General features: G+C 35.8%; 1 protein-coding gene across 3 annotated transcripts in view; it reads left to right on the plus strand.

Moving 5' to 3' along the window:
• Positions 1–20644, plus strand: part of LOC136032940 (epidermal growth factor receptor substrate 15-like 1) — a 78666-nt gene that overhangs the window by 14125 nt on the left and 43897 nt on the right. For all 3 annotated transcript variants that reach the window (XR_010618814.1, XM_065713409.1, XM_065713408.1), the window contains exons 3-7: positions 3435–3578; positions 6323–6547; positions 10554–10664; positions 14829–14987; positions 16189–16373. Coding sequence is in view for 2 of the 3 variants with exons in the window: in XM_065713409.1 (XP_065569481.1) it covers positions 3435–3578; positions 6323–6547; positions 10554–10664; positions 14829–14987; positions 16189–16373 (824 nt within the window). In the remaining variant the exon portion in view is untranslated. The remainder of the gene's footprint in view (positions 1–3434; positions 3579–6322; positions 6548–10553; positions 10665–14828; positions 14988–16188; positions 16374–20644) is intronic.

The raw sequence follows: 20644 nt of genomic DNA on the forward strand, positions 1-20644 counted from the left end.
GAAGCTTTGCTTCATAATTACAAGGCCTGTTTTCCTGAGAAGTCAACAAAACGTTTCTCGTCAGATCGACCATATATTACACAAGAAGTTAAGAAAATGGTAATGGAAAAGAGATGGCTTTTCCGTCAAGGTAATACCCAACAAGCCAACAGGTTGAAAAACAAACTAAGAAAAGTCACTCGAAAACACGCGAACAAATATGTAGAACGTAAAGTTAATCATCTGTTCGAGTCCAAACCAAGCCAGTGGTACAACCGAATCAAAAGGATGACGGGCAAGGTGGAAAAAGGAGTCGATTTTGGCATTGATGAAGATGACGTCGTAACAGCCAACTCCCTTAATAAACATCTGGGTAACATTGTGCAATCCCTCCCGCCTTTGCTGAGCGTGGGAATACCCACCCCTCCTCCTGAGTCTTTTGATTTCCCTTTGATATCAGAGTCCCAGGTGTTTTTCAAATTAAAAAGGCTTAAAAGAACAAGCATTACCCCTGTAGATATTCCCATTGATCTCATCAAAGCATTTCCAGATTATCTTAGTGGCCCCCTAACACTCCTTTTTAATCAGGTGACAAAAACAGGTGAGTATCCATCAATTTGGAAAAATGGGTTCATTACACCAATACCAAAAAAAGATGCGCCCAATGATTTTTCGGGTGTCCGACCGATCACTATGACACCCATTTTTAGCAAAGTGTATGAAAGTTTTGTTGCAGCATGGCTGAAAGACCGTATTCTGGACAAAATTGATCCAAGGCAGTTTGGAAATATGCCAAACACATCTACATCTCATTACTTAGTAAGTATAATTGACAGTATTTTGCAAAAACTCGATGAACCAGATTCTTGGATTAATCTTATTGCAATAGATCTAAGAAAAGCTTTTGATTTAATTTGCCACAAAATTCTTGTAAAAAAAACTTCTTGGACTAGGTGTAGATTCATTCCTTGTACGTTTAATTGCTAGTTTTCTTTCTGGTAGATGTCAACGGACAAAATATAAGTCCACCTACTCCGACCCACTGCCCATTTTTTGTGGAGTTCCCCAAGGTACCCTCTTGGGACCACTTTTGTTTCTTGTTATAATAAATGATTTGGCAACAACACTGGACGATCGCTGGAAGTATGTCGACGATCTGTCGCTCATTGAATGTTGTCGGAAAAACCTACCAAGCAGAGCAGGTTCATTAATGAAAGATATATGTCAAGAGGCAAAGGTGGACAAAATGACTGTCAACTTTGATAAATCTGTAATTTTAACATTTTCTTTTTTAAAATCTGCGCCAGTTTTTAATCCACCTATTCCCAGCGCCAGTCACGTGACCGAAATTAAACTGCTCGGCGTCCATATCACTTCAGATCTGAAGTGGAATAAACATGTTGATGGCATGTTAAAAAAAGCTAATTTGGCCATCAGGTCTCTAAAGTTGTTGGCTCGCCATGGAATCCCTGCACCACACCTCCTACGCATCTATTTCTCTTTTATACGTTCCACACTTGAATACTGTTGCCCTGTATGGCATTTCGGGCTGACTAGGGAACAGTCGGACCGGGTTGAGAGGGTGCAATACCGTGCCCTCCTAGTAATCTCAAAAGCCCCAAAAATACCGTACATATCCCTCCTTAATCAGTTTCAACTTCAAACCCTTCAATCTCGTCGTTTAAAACTAGCCCTATCCTTTGGTAATAAAATTTTGTCCAGCCCTATACACCGAAATATCCTTCCTCCCCAACATCAACCGGCACGGGTAAGGCCACTCAGGGCCGTTGCAGAGCCTGTACCAAAACTTCAACCTGTGACTGTGTCACATGCTCGTTATGAGCTTAGTTTTGTGCCCTCGTTTGTTAAGTTGTTTAATGCTGGATCGACTTTTTAATCCGGATTATTGTTGTTAATTGTATTATTATAATTTTGTGTATATTTGTTGACTTATTTTCGTGTGTATGTGACAATTACTATTGTTAATTGTATATATTATTAATTTTGTGAATGTTAATTTTGACTTGTCGACGAATTTTTGTGTGTGTATGACAATAAAAACTAATAATCGGCTCTGTCCGTCGAATGTTTTTTAAATAAAATGAATTTGAATTTGAATTTTGAGTAAATACCCATCACTGATCTTTTTTTTTACACTGGTTGCTTTGTAGAGGAATATCTAACTTCGTATGTGATAGGGGAAACAGGAAATGAACTAGGGAAGATTTTTCAGCAGAATTATAGTCATATTTGTCGTATCTAATGCGTAGTCATGACTAAAATCTGCTAAAACAAAGTCTTAATGCTCAACTTAATGATCTTATTTACTTAAGACTTATTCCTCCTACGCTGGCTGGCATGACACACAAGGTGACATTGGTGCCTCTCCATGGCGATCTTTGAAGAGCTTGCAGCAACAGGTCTTCCAAAGATGTCCCGTCAGTGTAAGCACCCTTCTCAAGGCGTCAGCTAAGCGTCAACATCAGTGGCTCCTTAGTTTTTTTTTTTTCACCTACGATGATGTTCGTAATTTTGTCCGATCTGTGTACTCCCAAAAATGCACTGGGGGCAGTTATTTCCTAGGCCTTGTGTTCCTTTCTCAAGTTGTTTTGTAAGTGCCCATGCCTGGCATTTTTACGTTACTACAGAGAGGACACTACTATTTAGGAGTTGGAACTTGAGCTCGTTAGAGTGTGTAGAGTTTTTCCAGACTTACACATATTTGTAAAAGCATTGCCTGCATAAGCAATGCATGTAGCAAGTTCAAGCTCCAGGCCTCCGTCAGAAATTTATGAGGCTTCCAATACTTTCTGTAACTTCGTCTTGTTCATGAACCAACATTCAGTGGCCAGCCCAGCGTTGTATTGGTGTTGTTGTGCATAACTTTCGTCTTTTGAGTACTGATTGACAATCCAACTTGTGCAGCTCTTCTAAGGTGAGGAAGGAGCACAATCTCATCAGCAAAATTACCGTCAAAGACAGTGCACCTCTGATTCGACTGGATCCCTCCAAAAAAGTGACGTGAATGCTATCATACTACAACAAAATGACACATGTTTTTCATAATTATCTAATGTTCTGATATGTAAATTTAAAATCTTGTAAACTCTATTTTTGGTCTAAGTAAAATTACAAGGGCAGCACTATGACAGAAAGCTGCTAAAAGTATCAACAATTGAGATTTACCTTCTATACTTCTAAATATTGCGGTTGTATAGATAGGGTAAACAACCGCTTTCAGACAACGTTTTGAATATTAAATAAAATAGTTCAACTAAGTTATTGAAGCTTTTATAGATTTTCATGATTTTACATTTGAGCCCTGGAAGTTTCACGCACTTGCCTTGTCTAGTTTCTTTAAGATATTGATGATAGGTTGCTTAGAAAGATTGCTTATCCTATCATTAATTTCCTTTTCTTTTCTTTTTTTTTTTTATCAGATACTGGTCTTTCAGGTATGGGATTTGTCAGACCCCAATGGAAAAGGCTATTTGGATAAAACAGGCTTTTTTGTATCACTCAAATTGGTTGCTGCTGCCCAAGCTGGACTTGAAGTATCTCTTGAAAATGTGACAAAGGAATTACCTGCTCCTAATGTGGTAAGTAACATTGAGGAACAGAAATAAAGTTTTATTTTGGTCCATTTAATAAAACAAATGATTATAATTAAGCTTTCTTATGCTAAATTTAAAAAAAAAGAGATTTTATTTGTTTCAAACAGTTTTCGCGTGATAACTTGGCAATTTTTTATTTTTGCCGGTGATGTTTGGGTGCTCCGTTTTTGTAAAGAAAATTTTTTTTTTTTTTTTTTTTTTTTTTTTTTTAGATGGCTTCCCAATGTTGCTTTTTATGCTGATATAAGCTTTCACCTAGCGCTGAGAATTTTAATATAATTTTACTAAGGCTGCGGAAATAAGATAATTTCTTAAACCACATTAGCTTGTCATAATATAAAGAAAGGAAATGATATAAAGAAAGGAAGACCAAACGAGAATCGTTAGGCCTTAAAAAACTCCATTTTCGATCGTTATCTTGCTTCATATCAGTGCTGCGGAGGTGGAGTTTTAGTAAATTTCTGCTGAATAGAGTCGGAGTGAGTGTATTGAAAATGTCTGGAGCGGGAGTTGGAGTCAGTTGTGACTTATAACCGAATCCACAGCCCTGAATTTTACCATTTGTATCTAAGCTAGTTCAACAAGAAGACATGTGTTTTATGTTGGATGACATTTTTGAAATTAGCCTTAAAAATATGAGTAAGCAAACTTTTCCATGCAGCTCAAGTTCATTTTCCTGAAAAACCTAAATATTAGAATTGGAGAAATCAAAAAACAAAATCTTTGAATTTCTCAAACAGAGAATGTGGATCATAGAAAACTTCAAGCCAAAGATTGTGTTTGTAAGAATAATTACCAACAATTATATGGAAGGTCTTTGGAACAATCACGCCAATTCCTTTAAAATGATAATCTACATCTTATAAGGTAAGTTTTGACAGAAGACATTTAACTTTGTAAAGCCAAATTGACTAAAGCAGTGTTACTATGTAGATGCCAATAGATTCATGCGAGCTGAGTTCATGTGAATAGAAGTGGAAAGAATATCTCTCCTTGTTAGCCTTGCTCTCATGCAGTCTCTGAGTTTGATAGATCTATTTTGGCTCCAAGAAATTGTATAGATGTCTTTGAGGTAATTTGTACGAGACAAATTCCCTTTGAGGCAATTTTTTCAGTACCTATGATTCCTCGAGATGTAGGGGTGTGCTTGTCAAACAAACAATTCTTCTCAGATAATATATGTGAAAGCAAGGAAAATAAACGATAATAGGAGTAAGTACACAGTAAAACTAAATAGGTGTCTTAAAAGCATATTTTATCATTACGCCAATTGCGAGGCTAATAGAATTTATTCTGTGTTGCAAACATACCATAATATTTTTTTTTTTTTTTTTTTTTTTTTTTTTTTTTTTTTTTTTTTTTTTTTTTTTTGTTCCTAGCACCCCGATTTCAGCTTATTCCTGGAAAGTGGTAAGGGTCTAACCTCTGCGGTTTTTACGAAAAGTGTGGACCTTAGGCCGGATTGATGAATATGATTTTGCATTTTGGAAAGCTTTGTATAACTCCTGGGGCCAAAAATCTTGTTTCTACCGATTTTTGTTCGTGATTTCAGTTGAGTTTATCATTCGGTTTTTCGCAATTGGGATTGCGGTAGAGAAATGGTATCAGATGTGCCTCTTAAACTTTGAAAGTTCTCTCATTGCTAAAGAAATTAGAGTTTGTCCTTTGCTCCTTTCTAAGTGATGACGTTAGAAACTTGGCCTATGGCAATTGTCAACTTTTGAATTAAGACAGATAGGTTTTTTTTTCGACGGCAGTCGATAGCTCTTGATGAGCTGATCAAAGTTTTTGTCATCCATTTTTCCGTAGAAAAATATCCATGAGATACATCAGCTTGAAAGTGTAAAGGAGTTGACAACTTCAATAGTAAGGTACATACTGAAACCAAAAATAGGCCAATACAGGAATGGTATCAAATATGCCTCTTAAACTTTAAAAGTTCTCCCGTTGCTAAAGAAATTAGAGTTTATCCTTTGCTTCTTTGTAAGTGATGACGTTAGAAACTTGGCTTACGGCAAAAAAAGTCAACCTGTGAACTAAGACAGATATTTTTTTTCGACGGCTGTCGATAGCTCTTGATGAGCTGATCAAAGTATATGTCATCCATTTTTTGGTAGAAAAATTCCTCCATGAAATATGCCAGTTTGAAAGTTTAAAGGGGTTCACAACTTCAGTAGTAAGGTATACACTGAAACCAAAAATAGGCCAATACCAATTATGAGAAATATTGGGGAATTTCAAGCAACAGTCGGCTGTTAGCTCATAATCATCCTCGGCAATGAGGGCTTCGCAACTTTGGCTAGTTGGTGTACCTATCATTTGTTTCTGGTGTATTTGATGGTAAGACCAATTTGGTTCCAGTGGTAAGACATGTAGGGGATTTGTAAGTAATAATTGGCTGCTAGACTACAATCATCTTCAGCGATGAGAAGCTTGCAACTTTTGCGAGTTGGCGTACCTAGTATTTATCTTAAGATCCTTACAGATTAACAACTTCAGCGTTTAATCAAAGCGAGGAAACAAAACCAAAGTGTTACTCTCACAACACTTTACTCGGCGAAGCCGAAAAAAGGTTGCCGCAACACCTCACGTTGACCATGCAACATAGATCAAGTTTTTTTTTTTTTTTTTTTTTTTTTTTTTTTTTTTTTTTTTTTTTTTTTTTTTTTTTTTTTTTTGTTCATAACATATCCTTCTAAACTGTTTATATATTACCTTTCTCATTTTAGGGCGAAGAACCACCTATTCTACCACCAAACGTTTCTTTGCTTCGTAAAACACCAACGCCATCTCAAGGTTCTATTGGTTCCCTTGGATCGCTTCTATCACCAACAAGAAGTGGTACTCCTCAGACAGTGCGATATGATTGGTCAGTTACGAGTGAAGAAAAAGCGAAATACGACACTTTGTTTAACACATTAGAACCAACTGACGGAAAAGTAGTAGGTGCTAAGGTGAGACAATAATCATTATATTGCTGTAGGTCCGTCATTTTCCTTATGCACATCTTGCAGAATTACGACAAATCTAGGATTTTGATTGAAATTATGACCATGAAAATATGAAAAATATGAAGAAAAAATCATGGAAAGCTATTAAGAAATAAAAACAAACAAAAAATGAAAAAGAAGACATGGACTTGAAGCGTGAAGTCGGAAACTATACGCACATCGAAATGACCCTCAATTATTTTTAACTGACAATTTGAGTAACCTGATAAAATCTTCAATTCACCGTAGGGGGATAGAAAAATGATACCTAAGTGATGATTTAGAAGGAGTCTTAACATTAAAAGATAGGAACTTGCATCTATCAACAATCAGAGAAAATTTGATGGTGGAATGAGGAGAGGTAACAAAACTAGCAGAATCACAAAGTCCCTTCGTGTTGAAACTATTTAAGATAATTTCATCCATGGTTGGTTGACATGAGACGTTAGAAATTCATAAAAAGCAAAGTACACAGCAAACTAATCAGGCGTCAGTTAGTTACTAATTGCTAATTAGGCCTAATTAAGCGTTACTAGTTAGAAGCATAATTTATCATTATGACAATCCTGAGGCTAATTTGATTAAGTCTGTATCGTAATGCTCAACTGCAGTTATGTCAAATTGTATAATGATGGAATTTTTGAAACTGGAATGACATAAAGTGCAGGTACATTTTCGGTTGCAGAAATGATTTCTGATTATCTTGAATGCGTTATAACAGCATTATCATATCTTTTTCTTCTTCTTTTTTTACAAATTTTAAACGTATTTATCAAGAAGTAAGCAGTTAATGTGAATGTAAAAATAGGAGGATAGTGGTTAGCAAAACGTTTTTCCTACTTGAACAAAAGTACGTCAGCGACAACGGTTTTTAAGGCCAGGTATCTGTTTTAGAAACCGTTCGTCCATTATGGCCAAACTTCCCATTTGACTAGTAAATGAAAAAGAAAGAAGAAATTTAAACATGTGTAGCGATTATGTATAGTGACGTCTATCAGGAAAAGAAAAAACATGCATACAAAAATTGTAAGTTTCTACAGCTGATGTTTTAGTATAAATAATGTCCAGGAGGAAATTCTTGCTGCCATTTTGTGGTTGGCTAAAAGGACGACGCTCCTCTCTTAACATCATCCTAAGTCTCCTCGCTTAGGGGAAAATTATTATAATATCCAGTGAAAGCGCAGAAATTTCAAAATTTTGATAAAATAATGTGTAAATAGGCCTGAAGACTCGATTTTCTCAAAACATCAACCAGGGATTTTTTTTTCCACATGTTCCACAAAAGCCTTACACTGCGAATCTATGCTAAGAGGTTTGGGTAGTTACCATGGTTTATTTTGGCGGTTATACTTCGTGTTTCATTTCCAAATCACGAGTGGCCAGTTTACGGATAATGAACATTGAGAAGCCATCCCTCTTATCTGATTTCGGTGGTAGATCCATAGGGCCGGGGATGGCCTCCGGGATTGTATGTCGTTTGTGTTGTTTTCACTTTTATACCTATTGGTTCAGCGAAAAATGATTTGTTTATTTTTGATAGCTCCTCCCCCCTCGCAATCTGGTCCATCACTGTATTATTTAAAAGATCTTTTTCCTTGGCAATTTTGAGTATTCATAACAGAGGGGTGGAGAGACGTTTCCAATTTGCGACAGAGTCGATCGATTCTTTAATATTTTTAATATAAAAAAAATAAAACTGAATGTCATTTACTCTCAAGTATTACGATATCTATTTTATAGGTTTATGGAAAAGATGATGTTTAATTAACAATGCTTAAATGATTAAATTGTATTTGCATATTTTGTCACATTACCAGAAAATTTCAAAATGAACTGACGCACATGAAAGTTTGAATTTCCTCCTCCCCTGTGTTTCTAAACACCTTCTCCCTGGACTAGTCCTTCTGTGAGCCGCTCTTCCCAAGTTGTCTCCGAATGGGCTATGTTCGGAATCGTGGAATATCTTTTTTTTTTTACAATGTTTTGTTTCTTCAAATATATTTCTGTATAATGTATATGGATGCCTGAAAAATTTTTGCACTTACGTGCATAAGAATATTGAAATAAATAGGAGGGAAATGCATGTCACAACAAATTTTGTTAGAATATTTGGGCATTTGGATAACCAAAATTGAGACGTTGAGAAGCTAAAATGATTAAGTCTATAAAACAATTCAAAAGTGCTAGTTTTGATAGTATTATGTCAATCATCTGGTGGATAAAATATCCAGAATAACTTTTAGTGTTGGTGTTTAGTGCTCTATTGAAGTAATATGAACATGCTTTAGTACATTTTACTGTGAACGGTTCAACGTAGTTTATATACAAGAACCTTCAGTGTTAGAATTTCAAAATATGCCTGTGTTGTGTCAGTTCCTCAAATTAATCTCTATTCTGAAGGATATTTTTGTGAACAGGGAAGTCAGCAAGTGTTTCAAGGCTGAGGTCTTGAAAATACGTTGAATAATCAGTTTGGCATCCTACTGGTTCCATTGTAAACAGTTAAACAAGGTTTTGTTTCATGTGGAAACCGTTTTGTAGTCTGGTGCACAAAAGTAAATTGTACTCGGGTCTGGGGAGATACCCCTCCTCCTGAATCTACCACCAGGGATGGAGCTAAGAGCGCGGCACCGACACCTTGGAATTTAGCTTATGTTTTTAGTTTAATTCCACTTATTTGTCTGTATATGTCGGCACACTGGATGATTTAGTCAATACACTCTTTGTTTCCCTCCCAAACTCAAGCTGCACCCTTGCCTGGCACTACATCCGTTTTAATGTAATCTAATCATCTTCACCATTCCTTTATTATGGACCTTGACCGCATACTTTTTACCGCTTATTTTTAGATGTAGTAATCAACCGAATGCTTTAAACTATCTAAATCCTTTGGAAAAGATACTACATTGCGAGATAGTAAATGACATGTCTTTGATGATTGAGTGAAAAATACTATATGTCGTAGTTTTATTATCTATTGCAACATAAATCTTGCGCTTCAAAATGAATAATAAAACGTTTCTATTGAGTAAATTTGACTATTCAAATTACTTCGCTAGGTAGATATATTTTTATTGTTTTATTAGCAAAGATTTTGGCAATACAACGGAACCTATACCACCTTGAAATATGTAAAACTGAAAAAGTGGTGTCTGAATTCCAGGCCATGATTAGTTAGTAAAGATTTCTTTAGGAGTGGAGAAGCCATAAAAATCATTTTTTTTATTTCAAGTAAAATGTCAAGCTTTGCTTGCTGTTTTCGATTTAACTATGCTATCCATGGTACTCAAACTATATCACGAAAAATTTATTTTTAAAAATTTTGATGAATCGTTACGAAAGTTTGAGAAAGAAAGAAAAAGGGAAGTCTTGTAAAAATTTCACGAGTGTGATTATCTATTTACTCACATTTTCCGAAGTATAGACACGGTAACATAGCCGAATGCGTATTTTCGTAAGATTTTAGAAATGGTGGACGTAGTCTAGAAATATCCGATTTTCTTTCATAGTAACTGTCAACCAAATCCAGTTGACTATATTTTTGTTTGTATTGAGCAAGGCTTTTATTGAGAAGTTATTATAATTGTAAGGAAAATCGGTTTTACCACTAATTACTGGTCTTACACATCTACTCCAAACTATGAAGCATTGATAAATTCATCAGTTAGCCAGTAGGCTAGATACGCTGATATCAACAAATTATTAATTAAATTATAAGAGCCGAAAGGCCGAAACTTTTTTGAGCTGTTCTACTTTAACACTGAATCCTCGAAATAGATATTCTTCTAAATATATTGACAATAATTACTTCTTATGTTTAATGCAATATTGTTTATAATGTGTTTATCCATTGCTTGCTAATTTTGTTTATTATATATAACAGTCTGTTCTTTTTGACTAGACTCAGCGCAGTTTGTTGTTCTCGGAAGAAGTTAAATTATCAGTTATGATACAAAATTTTGTTTTTCAGGTTAGGGAAGTTATGATGAACTCTAAGCTGCCAGTAGACATTTTAGGCCGCGTCTGGGATATGGCAGACATGGATTCAGATGGTGCTCTTACAAGGCATGAATTCATGGTGGTAAGCGATATTTGTCGTTGTTTCAGCTATAATCTTTAGTGGTATTTTATGGCACTTCCCCCTCGGCCAAGTGCATTATAGCGATCGCAATTTCTGTCTTTTTCTGGTTTTGCTAGTTTGGGCACTTCCATATGAGCAAGGACGCTGAAAGTTGGCAGGTGTATCAGGGACCAGACCAGATTAAATTAGAAATAGTCGCTTCCCCGATTCGACCATCTGGGGGGGGGGGGGGTTGAGGGACGGTTAATTCGGAAAAAATTAGAAAAAATTGGGTATCTTTAACTTACGAACGAGTAATCGGATCTTAACGAAATTTGATATTTAGATGGACCTCGTGTCTCAGAGCTCTTATTTTAGATCCTTACAGTATCCGGTGACACTGGGGGGAGTTGGAGGGGAAACCGCAAATCTTGGAAAATCCTGGTGGGAAGAATAAGCAAAAGTCCTAGATACGTGATTTACATAACCGGATCGGATCCGCTCTCTTTTGGGGGAGTTGGGGGGGGGGGTAGATTTCCAGCGCTTTGGCAAGTTCGATGCTTCTGGACGTGCTAGGACGATGATTGGTGGACGTGTCAGGGACCAAATTGGCAAGCCAGGACAAATTGACTTGATAACAGTCGTTTATCCGATTCGAACATCTGGGGGGGGGGCTGGAGGAAGGGGAAATCGTGAAAATTGAGGTATGATTATCTCACGAATGGGTGATTGGATCTTAATGAAACTTGATGTATAGAAAGATCTCATGTCTCGTGCTCCATTTTCAATTTGAATTGGATCCGGGTACATTGGAGGGTGGAGGGGGGAAAAAGAAATCTTAGAAACTGGAAATATTGGAAAATGCTTAGAGTGGAGAGATCGGGATGAAACTTAATGGGAAGAATAAGCACATGAATAAGTATAACGGAAGCAAAAAACGACTTTAGACTGTGGTATCCGATATCACGATCTCCGCGAAGACGCAATTATTATATTGCAAAATGCTGTATATGTGCGTTTCTTTTAATTTCGTAGAGGGTTAGACCGCCTTTAACCATCGTTAAATGGTAAGTTCTACATTTTACAATCTTTTGTCTCGGGTCTTTCGTTGCTGAGAAAGGGAAGTGAGCAATTTTGATCATTAAGGTTGTTACAAGTAAAAAGTGAAGTGTTTTATTTGTATATACGACAGAGACAGTGAGGATTTCTTGACACATCTTAGGATTCTTAAGCATTTTGTTCAGAGAGGTTTACTTTCAGAAAAGGTAAGTTTGTGTTTTTAATGTCTTTGTCTCCAAGTGCAATGAAGTTGAGATCTGTTTTATATATGTATTTCGTTTCGTTTGTGTGTACACTTTTTTTTATTGAGAAAAATAATATAAAATAGAACAATGTTATCTTAAAACTGGTTATACTTGATCTTCGTTAATGCCATAGCCTACGAATTTTATTTTTCATGATGCCGAATGTGAAAAAGGAATTAGGATAAAATTTGGCTCGCTATATTTATGAGGCATATAGGAACTATCTAACGAAAATAATATAGATTAAGACAGGTTTACCCCGATGACAGTTAATCGTCAATAAACCCTTACTAATGTATTTTTCCGTGTCAAGTCGTGTAGGAATTTGGGAGAGAGGGGAATCCTTGAAATACTTACTGCTCGAATACTTTTCATTAAGAAATGTTTTATCTATTTCGTTAATACAGATAAATCGTAAAAGGCAATACTACAAATTTTCTGTGTCGTTGCCCTTGTCGGTTACTGCTTCTAGATTTTCAAAGGTGGTCTTTCGATGTCAGAAAGTGAAAGTTACTATTGGCTTATGTATCCGGTTTTTTCGTTTTTGGACTATTCAGATAAAGCGGATTCTTTTTTTTTCTTGTGTAGTTCTTGTTGTAAAAGGCAAGAATGGAGAAGCGACGGGAGCAAAAACGATAATTTTGTACGAGAATCGAGAATTCAGGATCGATAACTCTAGTACCGAGTCTGATTTTAGGTCCCAACCTCGTCACAAGTGCCATATGAGCTCTTGGCTCTTGTTTTTTGTCTGGATCTTATGTATTTGGCGACAACAATGATGTCAATGAATTACTTTTTTTTTCTCCAATTCCGTTTGCTCTGACAAACCATGTGAAAGTAATTGCTGCTGAAATCCCCGAAAAAACGAGTAAAACGAAAAGTTGTATGAAAACTATGGACTTTCTTTTGTCAACTCTTGTTCTTTTTTTTCAATGAACCAGTCTGTATTTTGGAAGGAGCAACGGTCGGCTGATATTAGTTAATATATATATATATATATATATATATATATATAAACTCTTTTTAAGCGAACAACTTTATATGTATGTATGTGTGTATGTATATATTTATAATTTTTTTAAACGGCTCGATATTTTTTATGGCACTTGCTATTTATCAAGTGACATAGCGATCGCAATATCTGTCCGCTGGTCTGTCTGTCTGTCTGTCGGTCCCGGTTTCGCTAGTTGCGGCTTTTCCAGATAAGCTTGGCTGATGAAATTTGGTAGGCGTATCAGGGACTAGGCCAGATGAAATTAGAAATAGTCGCTTCCCCGATTCGACCATCTGGGGGGGAGGTGGAGGGACGGTTAATTCATAAAAATGAGGTATTTTTAGCTTACGAACGGGTGATCGGATCTTGATGAAATTTGATATTTAGAAGGACCTTGTTTCTCAGAGCTCTCATTTTAAGTCCCAACCGGATCCGGTGACATTGGGGGGAGTTGGAGGGGGAAAACGGGAAATTTTTGAAAACGCTTAGAGTGGAGATCGGGATGAAACTTGGTGGGAAGAATAAGCACAAGTCCTAGATACGTGATTGACATAGCCAGACCAGTTCCGCTCTCTTTAGGGGAACTGGAGGGGGGTAATTCGGTTAATTTGGAAAAATTAGAAAAAATGAGGTATTTTTAACTTACGAACGGATGATCGTATCTTAATGAAATTGGATATTTAGACAGACCTCATGTCTCAGAGCTCTTATTTCAAATCCCGACCGGATCCGTTGATATTGGGGGTAATTGGAGGGATAAAAATTATCAATCTTCTAATTTTTGTGATTTTCTTTCATTGATGACAGTCATCAAATATATGACCAACATATTCAGTTTTTAGATTAATTTTCGTTCTTTAATCTGCTGTCTTTGAAATTTTCCTCAGAGAAATTTTGCTTCTTCTCTAAAACATTATATTACCTGATTTTCGGTAATGAGCGAGTTTTAAACTGAATAGTTAATGTCGAGATAATGATGACACATATAAAAGATGAGAAAATCCTTTCCATATCTAACAACCAACAAAAAAACGTTGGAGTCGTTCTAAAACAGTAGAACAAAGCTAAAAATTTATCAATTTAGCGGCAGTTTTACTGATTTCGACCAACGCCATTATCTTAGTTGGTAACGCAGCGAGCCGGCGTTTTCATCCCAGATCAGATTCCCAATGACAAAAGGACCAGATATCAAAAGCAGTTTTAGGATAGGGGCTGTTTGGCCTCCAATCTGTTTCAACTTACAACAAAGGACTAGAACTCTCTACTTTCAATTGAACGAGCATCCTCCGAAGGTTTCTACGACCACGATGGGGAAGTTGGGATGTTGAAGTGACAGCCCCGCTCCCATACGGAGCAAATTCTGCTAATGTTGGGGTTTAATGCTAATCTTTACTTTCATAATAAAAGCGTAGACCAGAAATAAAGAAGGACTAAATATTAGTTTCAAACTCCCCCCCCTGCCCCTTCCTTAGAACTAGTTGTGTATTTAAGTGAAGACTCAATAATAGTTGGGATATTTTGGCATTAAAGTACACCCTAATGCATTCCGCTCCCCCTCCCCGAAGTTTATACTACCGTCCTTTTCATAAAAACCTTGTATCTTAACAATGAGCAACTTGCATAGCTTATAGCCCTTTTCCCAGCTGATGGAATGGGGGTTGTCAAACCCAAAGGCAAGAGGATTTGACCTTTGGACTATTTTTGAAGAAGATGGCCACATCAAATGTTGATCGGATTGAGTCTGGGGAAAATGGAGAGATAATCATCTGGGTAGAAATTTTCCCGGGGAAAACGCCTAGACCCGGTAAAAGAATGCAATATTTTGCTCTCTCTCTTCCTCACTCTCTTTGAGACTATAGAATTCTAAACTGATTGTTCGTTTTTCAGGCAATGCATCTCGTAAAAAAGCTGTTAGACGGATATACTCTTCCTGCAACTCTTCCCGGTGAATTAGTGAAGCCATCAGCTGTAACAAGTAGTGGGTCTCTAGCATCCTTTTCATCACAAGTCACTAGAGTTCCATCTTTATCTGGAGATTTAAATAAGGCAAGACGTTTTTTTTCTCTTGAAAAATTTGCATTTTATTACATCTAATAACGTCCTCAAGTTTATTAACTCGATGTGTGTTTTTTAACCTAGGAATAATATTAAAGATTAATATGCAAGATTACCCTGGGTAATTAGTATTGTGTGCAATTGACCAAGGAAACGGCATAATAAGGAACATAAAAGACGAGTATGCACATTGGATTAGAAAATAATCCGTGTTTTGTGTCTAATGTATGATTTAATTACTTACTGAAACGCAATTTTCGTATTGTGGCGACTCCTAAGATGTAATGGAGCCCGTCTTTAAGAAGAACTGTAAAAAGTTTTGATTTTGTGTTGTTCCTTTTTCCTTATTTTTCAAAATGTTATATCAAAGAGTATGGGTAACTTGTAAGAGTGGGAAGTGGCACTAGTGTCGATAGAAAAAAAAAACAAACAACTATCAATGTCATCTAGCAGGTGGCGACACCTGGCATTTCTTTCAAGCTCTGTAATCATTTTTCTTTCAGTAACTGAGATCAGATACTTATTACTACCCTTATTTTACCAATTACACTAATTAAATTAATTATTCTTATTATTACACCAAAAAAATGCCAAGTGTCGCCAAAAGCTAAATGGCGTTTGTAGTTTCTTCATCAACCGCCACTTTCCACTCTTATAAGTTACTCATATTCTTGATGTTGTGTCACAACCCTCATTACCATCTTTTTATTCTTTCGATATTAAGGAGAAGGTGTAGCATTTTCTCTTACCAAAACAATAAATTGAACGGAATTGCATTGTGCCATAAAAGGAAAAATAATGATGTTTTTTCTGCTGCAAATATATCAGCTAAATATTAGTGGCGCCATTTTTTTTTGTATTAACGCAAACCTTTCGATATAAGGGGAAGTAAATTGATAGTGTTGTAGTATTTGTACAAGCAAACATTTGAGTGTCTTTGCTTCTACTATTACTTAACAAAAGACGCAGAGTTTTTTCTTCTTTTTTTTATCTTCTCAATGCCATCTTTTAACGTCTACTGATTTTGACATATGGGATATAGATATCCAAATTTGATGTGAGTAATAAAACATCTTTCTGCACTTCTACATCTGTATGCTTTTTGAGGGGGCGGGGGTTACTACTATCATCTTAGAATTTATCTCGCACGCCTTTAACCCTGTATGTCATGATATCATTTTATTTATTTTAGATTGGAACTGTAGCATCGTTAGTGCCAACGACTGTGCCTTGGGTTGTACAGCCAGCTGAGAAGGCTAAAGCTGAGGCACTTTTTATCCAGGCTGACTTGGATGCAGACGGTTTTGTTTCTGGCTTCGAAATTAAAGATGTTTTTCTACAATCAGGACTCTCTCAGCAAGTACTAGCTCATTTATGGTAAGGCTTTAAGGACTAAAAACTTGAATTAAAAAAGATAGTTTCAAGAGTCTAAAGTCTCTTGAAGACGAAGGGGATTAATAAAACGTGAGACTAAACAACATGCACATTTTTTTTGTAACAAGCACGAATAGAGCTGTAAAATTCCTATTTACATCTTTTAGTAAAAAAAAAAAAAAAAAAAAAAAAAAAAAAAAAAAAAAAAAAAAAAAAAAAAAAAAAAAAAAAAAAAAAAAATTGTCTTATAACTAAAAAGTTTGCTTATACCCAATTTTCCTTTAATTTGATGTTTTTAACTTGGATATGAGTATGACAGGTTTCCCCCTTCCCAAAAAACAAAACATTACAAGTGACGTCTTGTGTAAATCAGAAACCTGCTGGTTATAACTGTGTAGTGAGAAATACTTGCTTCAGGTATTTCTGGAGCATAATGTCACATGATTGTTGCTGAAGTAAAGATTAGTGAGTTGGGAGTTATATTAATCAAAATCAAAGGAGAAAATCATGAAAGTAAAAAATTAACTATACTGTTTTGTTCTTGTTTATTTTTTTAGTCTAAGATAATTTGAGTTACAGTCTCTGTTTTAATGAAATATCTTACGAAATACGGTGGATAACCAGGGCCGTATCTACAAGTCAGACAAACATTTCGGGGGGGGGGGGCTCAAACTTTACGTTCTTTTCTTTGTATGAATTTCTCGAATGAAGAAAACGAGTAATTTTTGAGCATCTGTTTTGTCATAAACAAAATAAGATTACAATAGTTAGAAAACACAGCTTATTCTGTGGTATTTGGGAAATGTGCTTTTGTATCAAATCCCCGGGGTTAAGTGACTCAGAATCCCTTAACCCCCCTTTTGAGGAATAGACTCCTGATTATGTTTGTATTAGTGGCTGAATGCCAAGCTGATCAATAGCATAAAACAACACAGGAGAAAAAGGTATAGAGCATATCTTGCTGGCTTGACTGTTTTATAGGAATCTGGTTTAGGTGGTTTAGGTGGTATTAGGAAGCTGGTTTAGAAATATTCAGTTTTTATGGCACTTGGTATCTACCAAGTCACATGGCGATAGCAAATTCTGTCGGTCTGTCTGTCCCGGTTTTGCTACTTTAGGCACTTCCAGGTAAGCTAGGACGATGAAATTTGGCAGGTGTATCAGGAACCAGACCAGATTAAATTAGAAATTGTCGTTTCCCCGATTCGACCATCTGGGGGGAGTGGGGGGGGGACGGTTAAATAAGAAAAATTAGAAAAAATGAGGTATTTTTAACTTACGAACGGGTGATCAGATCTCAGTGAAATTTGATTTTTGGAAGGATATCGCGTCTCAGAGCTTTTATTTTAAGTCCCGACCGGATCTGGTGACATTGGGGGGAGTTGGGGGACCTAAAATCTTGGAAAACGCATAGAGTGGAGGGATCGGGATGAAGCTTGGTGGAGAAAATAAGCAGAAGTCCTAGATACGTAATTGACATAACCGGAACGGATCCGCTCTTTTTGGGGGGAGTTGGGGGGGGATGTTAATTCTAAAAAATTAGAAAAAAATGAGGTATTTTTAACTTACGAAGGAGTGATCGGATCTTAATGAAATTTCATATTTAGAAGGACCTCGTAACTCAAATATCTTATTTTAAATCCCCACCGGATCCAGTGTCATTTGGGGGGGGGGACCGGAAATCTTGGAAAACGCTTAAAGCGGAGAGATCAGGATGAAACTTGGTGGGAAGAATAAGCAAACGTCCAAGATATATGACGGAAATAACCGGACTGGATCCGCTCTCTTTGGTGGAGTTGGGGGGGGGGAGGTAATTCGCAAAAATTAGAAAAAATGAGGTATTTGTAACTTACGAACGAATGATCAGATCTTAATCAAATTTGATCTTTAGAAGGATTTTGTGCTTTAGAAGTCTCATTTTAAATCCCGACCAGATATTACGATAATTACGAAGATAATATGTAGAATGGTCAGAGACAAAATGATCTAGGGTTAAAAAGTGGCATCACCGATCCAACTAAGCGTTTTGTATTACGAGCCCCAGTGGGATAGAAAATTGTTCATGTCTAAGTAGCAAGGTAAATCAAAGCACTGAATTGCCCGGTTATCAAAATAGCGTATCTACAATATCTTGGGATATCAAGCTGAGACTTCTGAGGATAAAAGACAAGCAGAAAAAAAGTCGTGTAATAATTAAAAAAAAACGAACATAAATTACTATACAGGAATAAGTTAAACCCAAAGCGAACAGATAATAAACTGAATAATCACATCAAATATTAAGATAGTATACACCGCAGTAGATGATTAGATGACCCTTAAAACGAATAGGAATTAAAATGAATAATGAAGTCGAACTTGAAACGAAAAGAAATTACCAAACACAATAGTATGTGGATGTTTTGAAAAATCAGAGCAATTTGTCCAAATTACATTTCGTTTTCTCTGAAATGCAAATATCACTTAAGTTGTTTATAAGGTTTAAGAAGGAAGGGCTGAGCAGTTAAACTCTAATCTGTCAATAATTCATAGCCTTGTGGTGTTATTTTGTTCTTGATGTTATGGCAAATAACAAGAACTTCTTGAAATACAAGACGCTTTCAGTAAAGCGCAAATCACGTTCTGGCCTTTAAGAATTTTGAGGGACAATAGTCCTATTCTTGTTTGTGGTAGTTTCTCTTCACTTTTTATTTGCTAACTTTTATTTCTGTTTGATTTAAGACTCGTCTATTTATACTGCAGCATCTTATTTTTTAATTCATTTTAATTTCTGTTCATTTTGAATTTTGTTTTTTCATTCATAGTAATTTTTTCACTTTTAAATTGAATTATTCAATGACACGGTATTTTGTCTCGTCTTAAATTTAATATGGTCTTTACTTTTCTTTGAAAAACTTCTTTTTGGAAATGACTTTTTTTAATTAAACTGAATATGTCATGAAAGATCTAAAGCCGAACTGGCCAGCCATGACAAAAACAAAGAGAGAGAAAAAAAAATCTCAAGATGAAGGAAACAATCTGCTTCAGTGTTCTCAGTGAAGTAACTCTATTTAGCTTCGTTGGAGCTCAATCACAGTAGCATCAATTGTTTATTTTTTTTCTTGGTTTTAGATTTTATTTATATTTAGGTTTGATACATTATTTTGGATTTTATCTTTATTTTTAGCTTTGAAGACGCCTTGTTTTTTACAAGCGAAATATTCGCATCATTTTAGTTCATCTTTTCCTTCTACTAGCCGTAGCCCCGTTCGTTTTCTTCATCTTGAGATATTTTTTCTCTCTCTGTTTTTGAAAATGTCATACATTTTATCTATTCCAAGATAAGATATTTTATACTTACGGCCCTCCTCTCTAGTAAGGTGGTATGTAGCAGGACTGTCAGTCAACTGATTTTTATACCAAGCTGACTGGGAAGAGATTTAAACCTTTAAGAGAGAGGAACATAAGCCGTAGCCTTGACTGTATGAGTGTGCCCCTAGTACCTTAGAATTAAAATTAGTAGGGTCAACAATGGAAGTACATTTTAAACTTAAAGTTTCGCTCAACATTTCCGCGGAGAGATAGTACTTTACACCAATCTCAGGAGGAGGTATCTCCCTCCCCACCTTGCGTGGTCAAGGTACACAACTGGGTATTGCCTAGATATGCTAGATTTCAGCATATCAGAGTAAACTTTATACCGTTAATAATAATTTAACTTAATTTTCATTAGTTTTCTTTTCGCGATTTGAGATAAATTGTTGCTTAATCTAGAATTTGTTTTTTTATCTAATTTGAAAATATTCGAGTAAAATAAACCTCAAAATTCGAATCAGCTAAACATTTGAGTCTTCCAGCCGGTTTTAATATATGATTTTTGAAAGAAAAAATGTTTATGCAAGCGAGAAGTAACCTCTATCGACAAAAGTACAGTAGCTTTTCAAACTGGAAACATTTAGATGTTTGCGTTACGGGAAAAGCCGACATAGGACGACATTATATTGAGCAAAACATGTCATAAATCAGGAGGGTAAAAAAAAGAGTTTTAGTTTAATTCCTAATCACAAAATAAAAACATTAAAATCGATGTTTCATATGAACTTGAATATTAAAAACCGTATTTTCCAAAATATCTTCTAAAGAAAAAAACAGATAGAAATTTCATTCATAGCTGAATTTGTAACATGAACAAGAAAACCATGATATTTAAGAAATAGTTTCATTCAAATCGATAAAATTGAAGATCATGAGGGACGAGTAACAGTATTTCTTAATGAATACAGATTCTTTAGTTT

The sequence above is a fragment of the Artemia franciscana genome, chromosome 11 (assembly GCF_032884065.1).
Source record: "Artemia franciscana chromosome 11, ASM3288406v1, whole genome shotgun sequence".
Classification (NCBI taxonomy): domain Eukaryota; kingdom Metazoa; phylum Arthropoda; class Branchiopoda; order Anostraca; family Artemiidae; genus Artemia; species Artemia franciscana.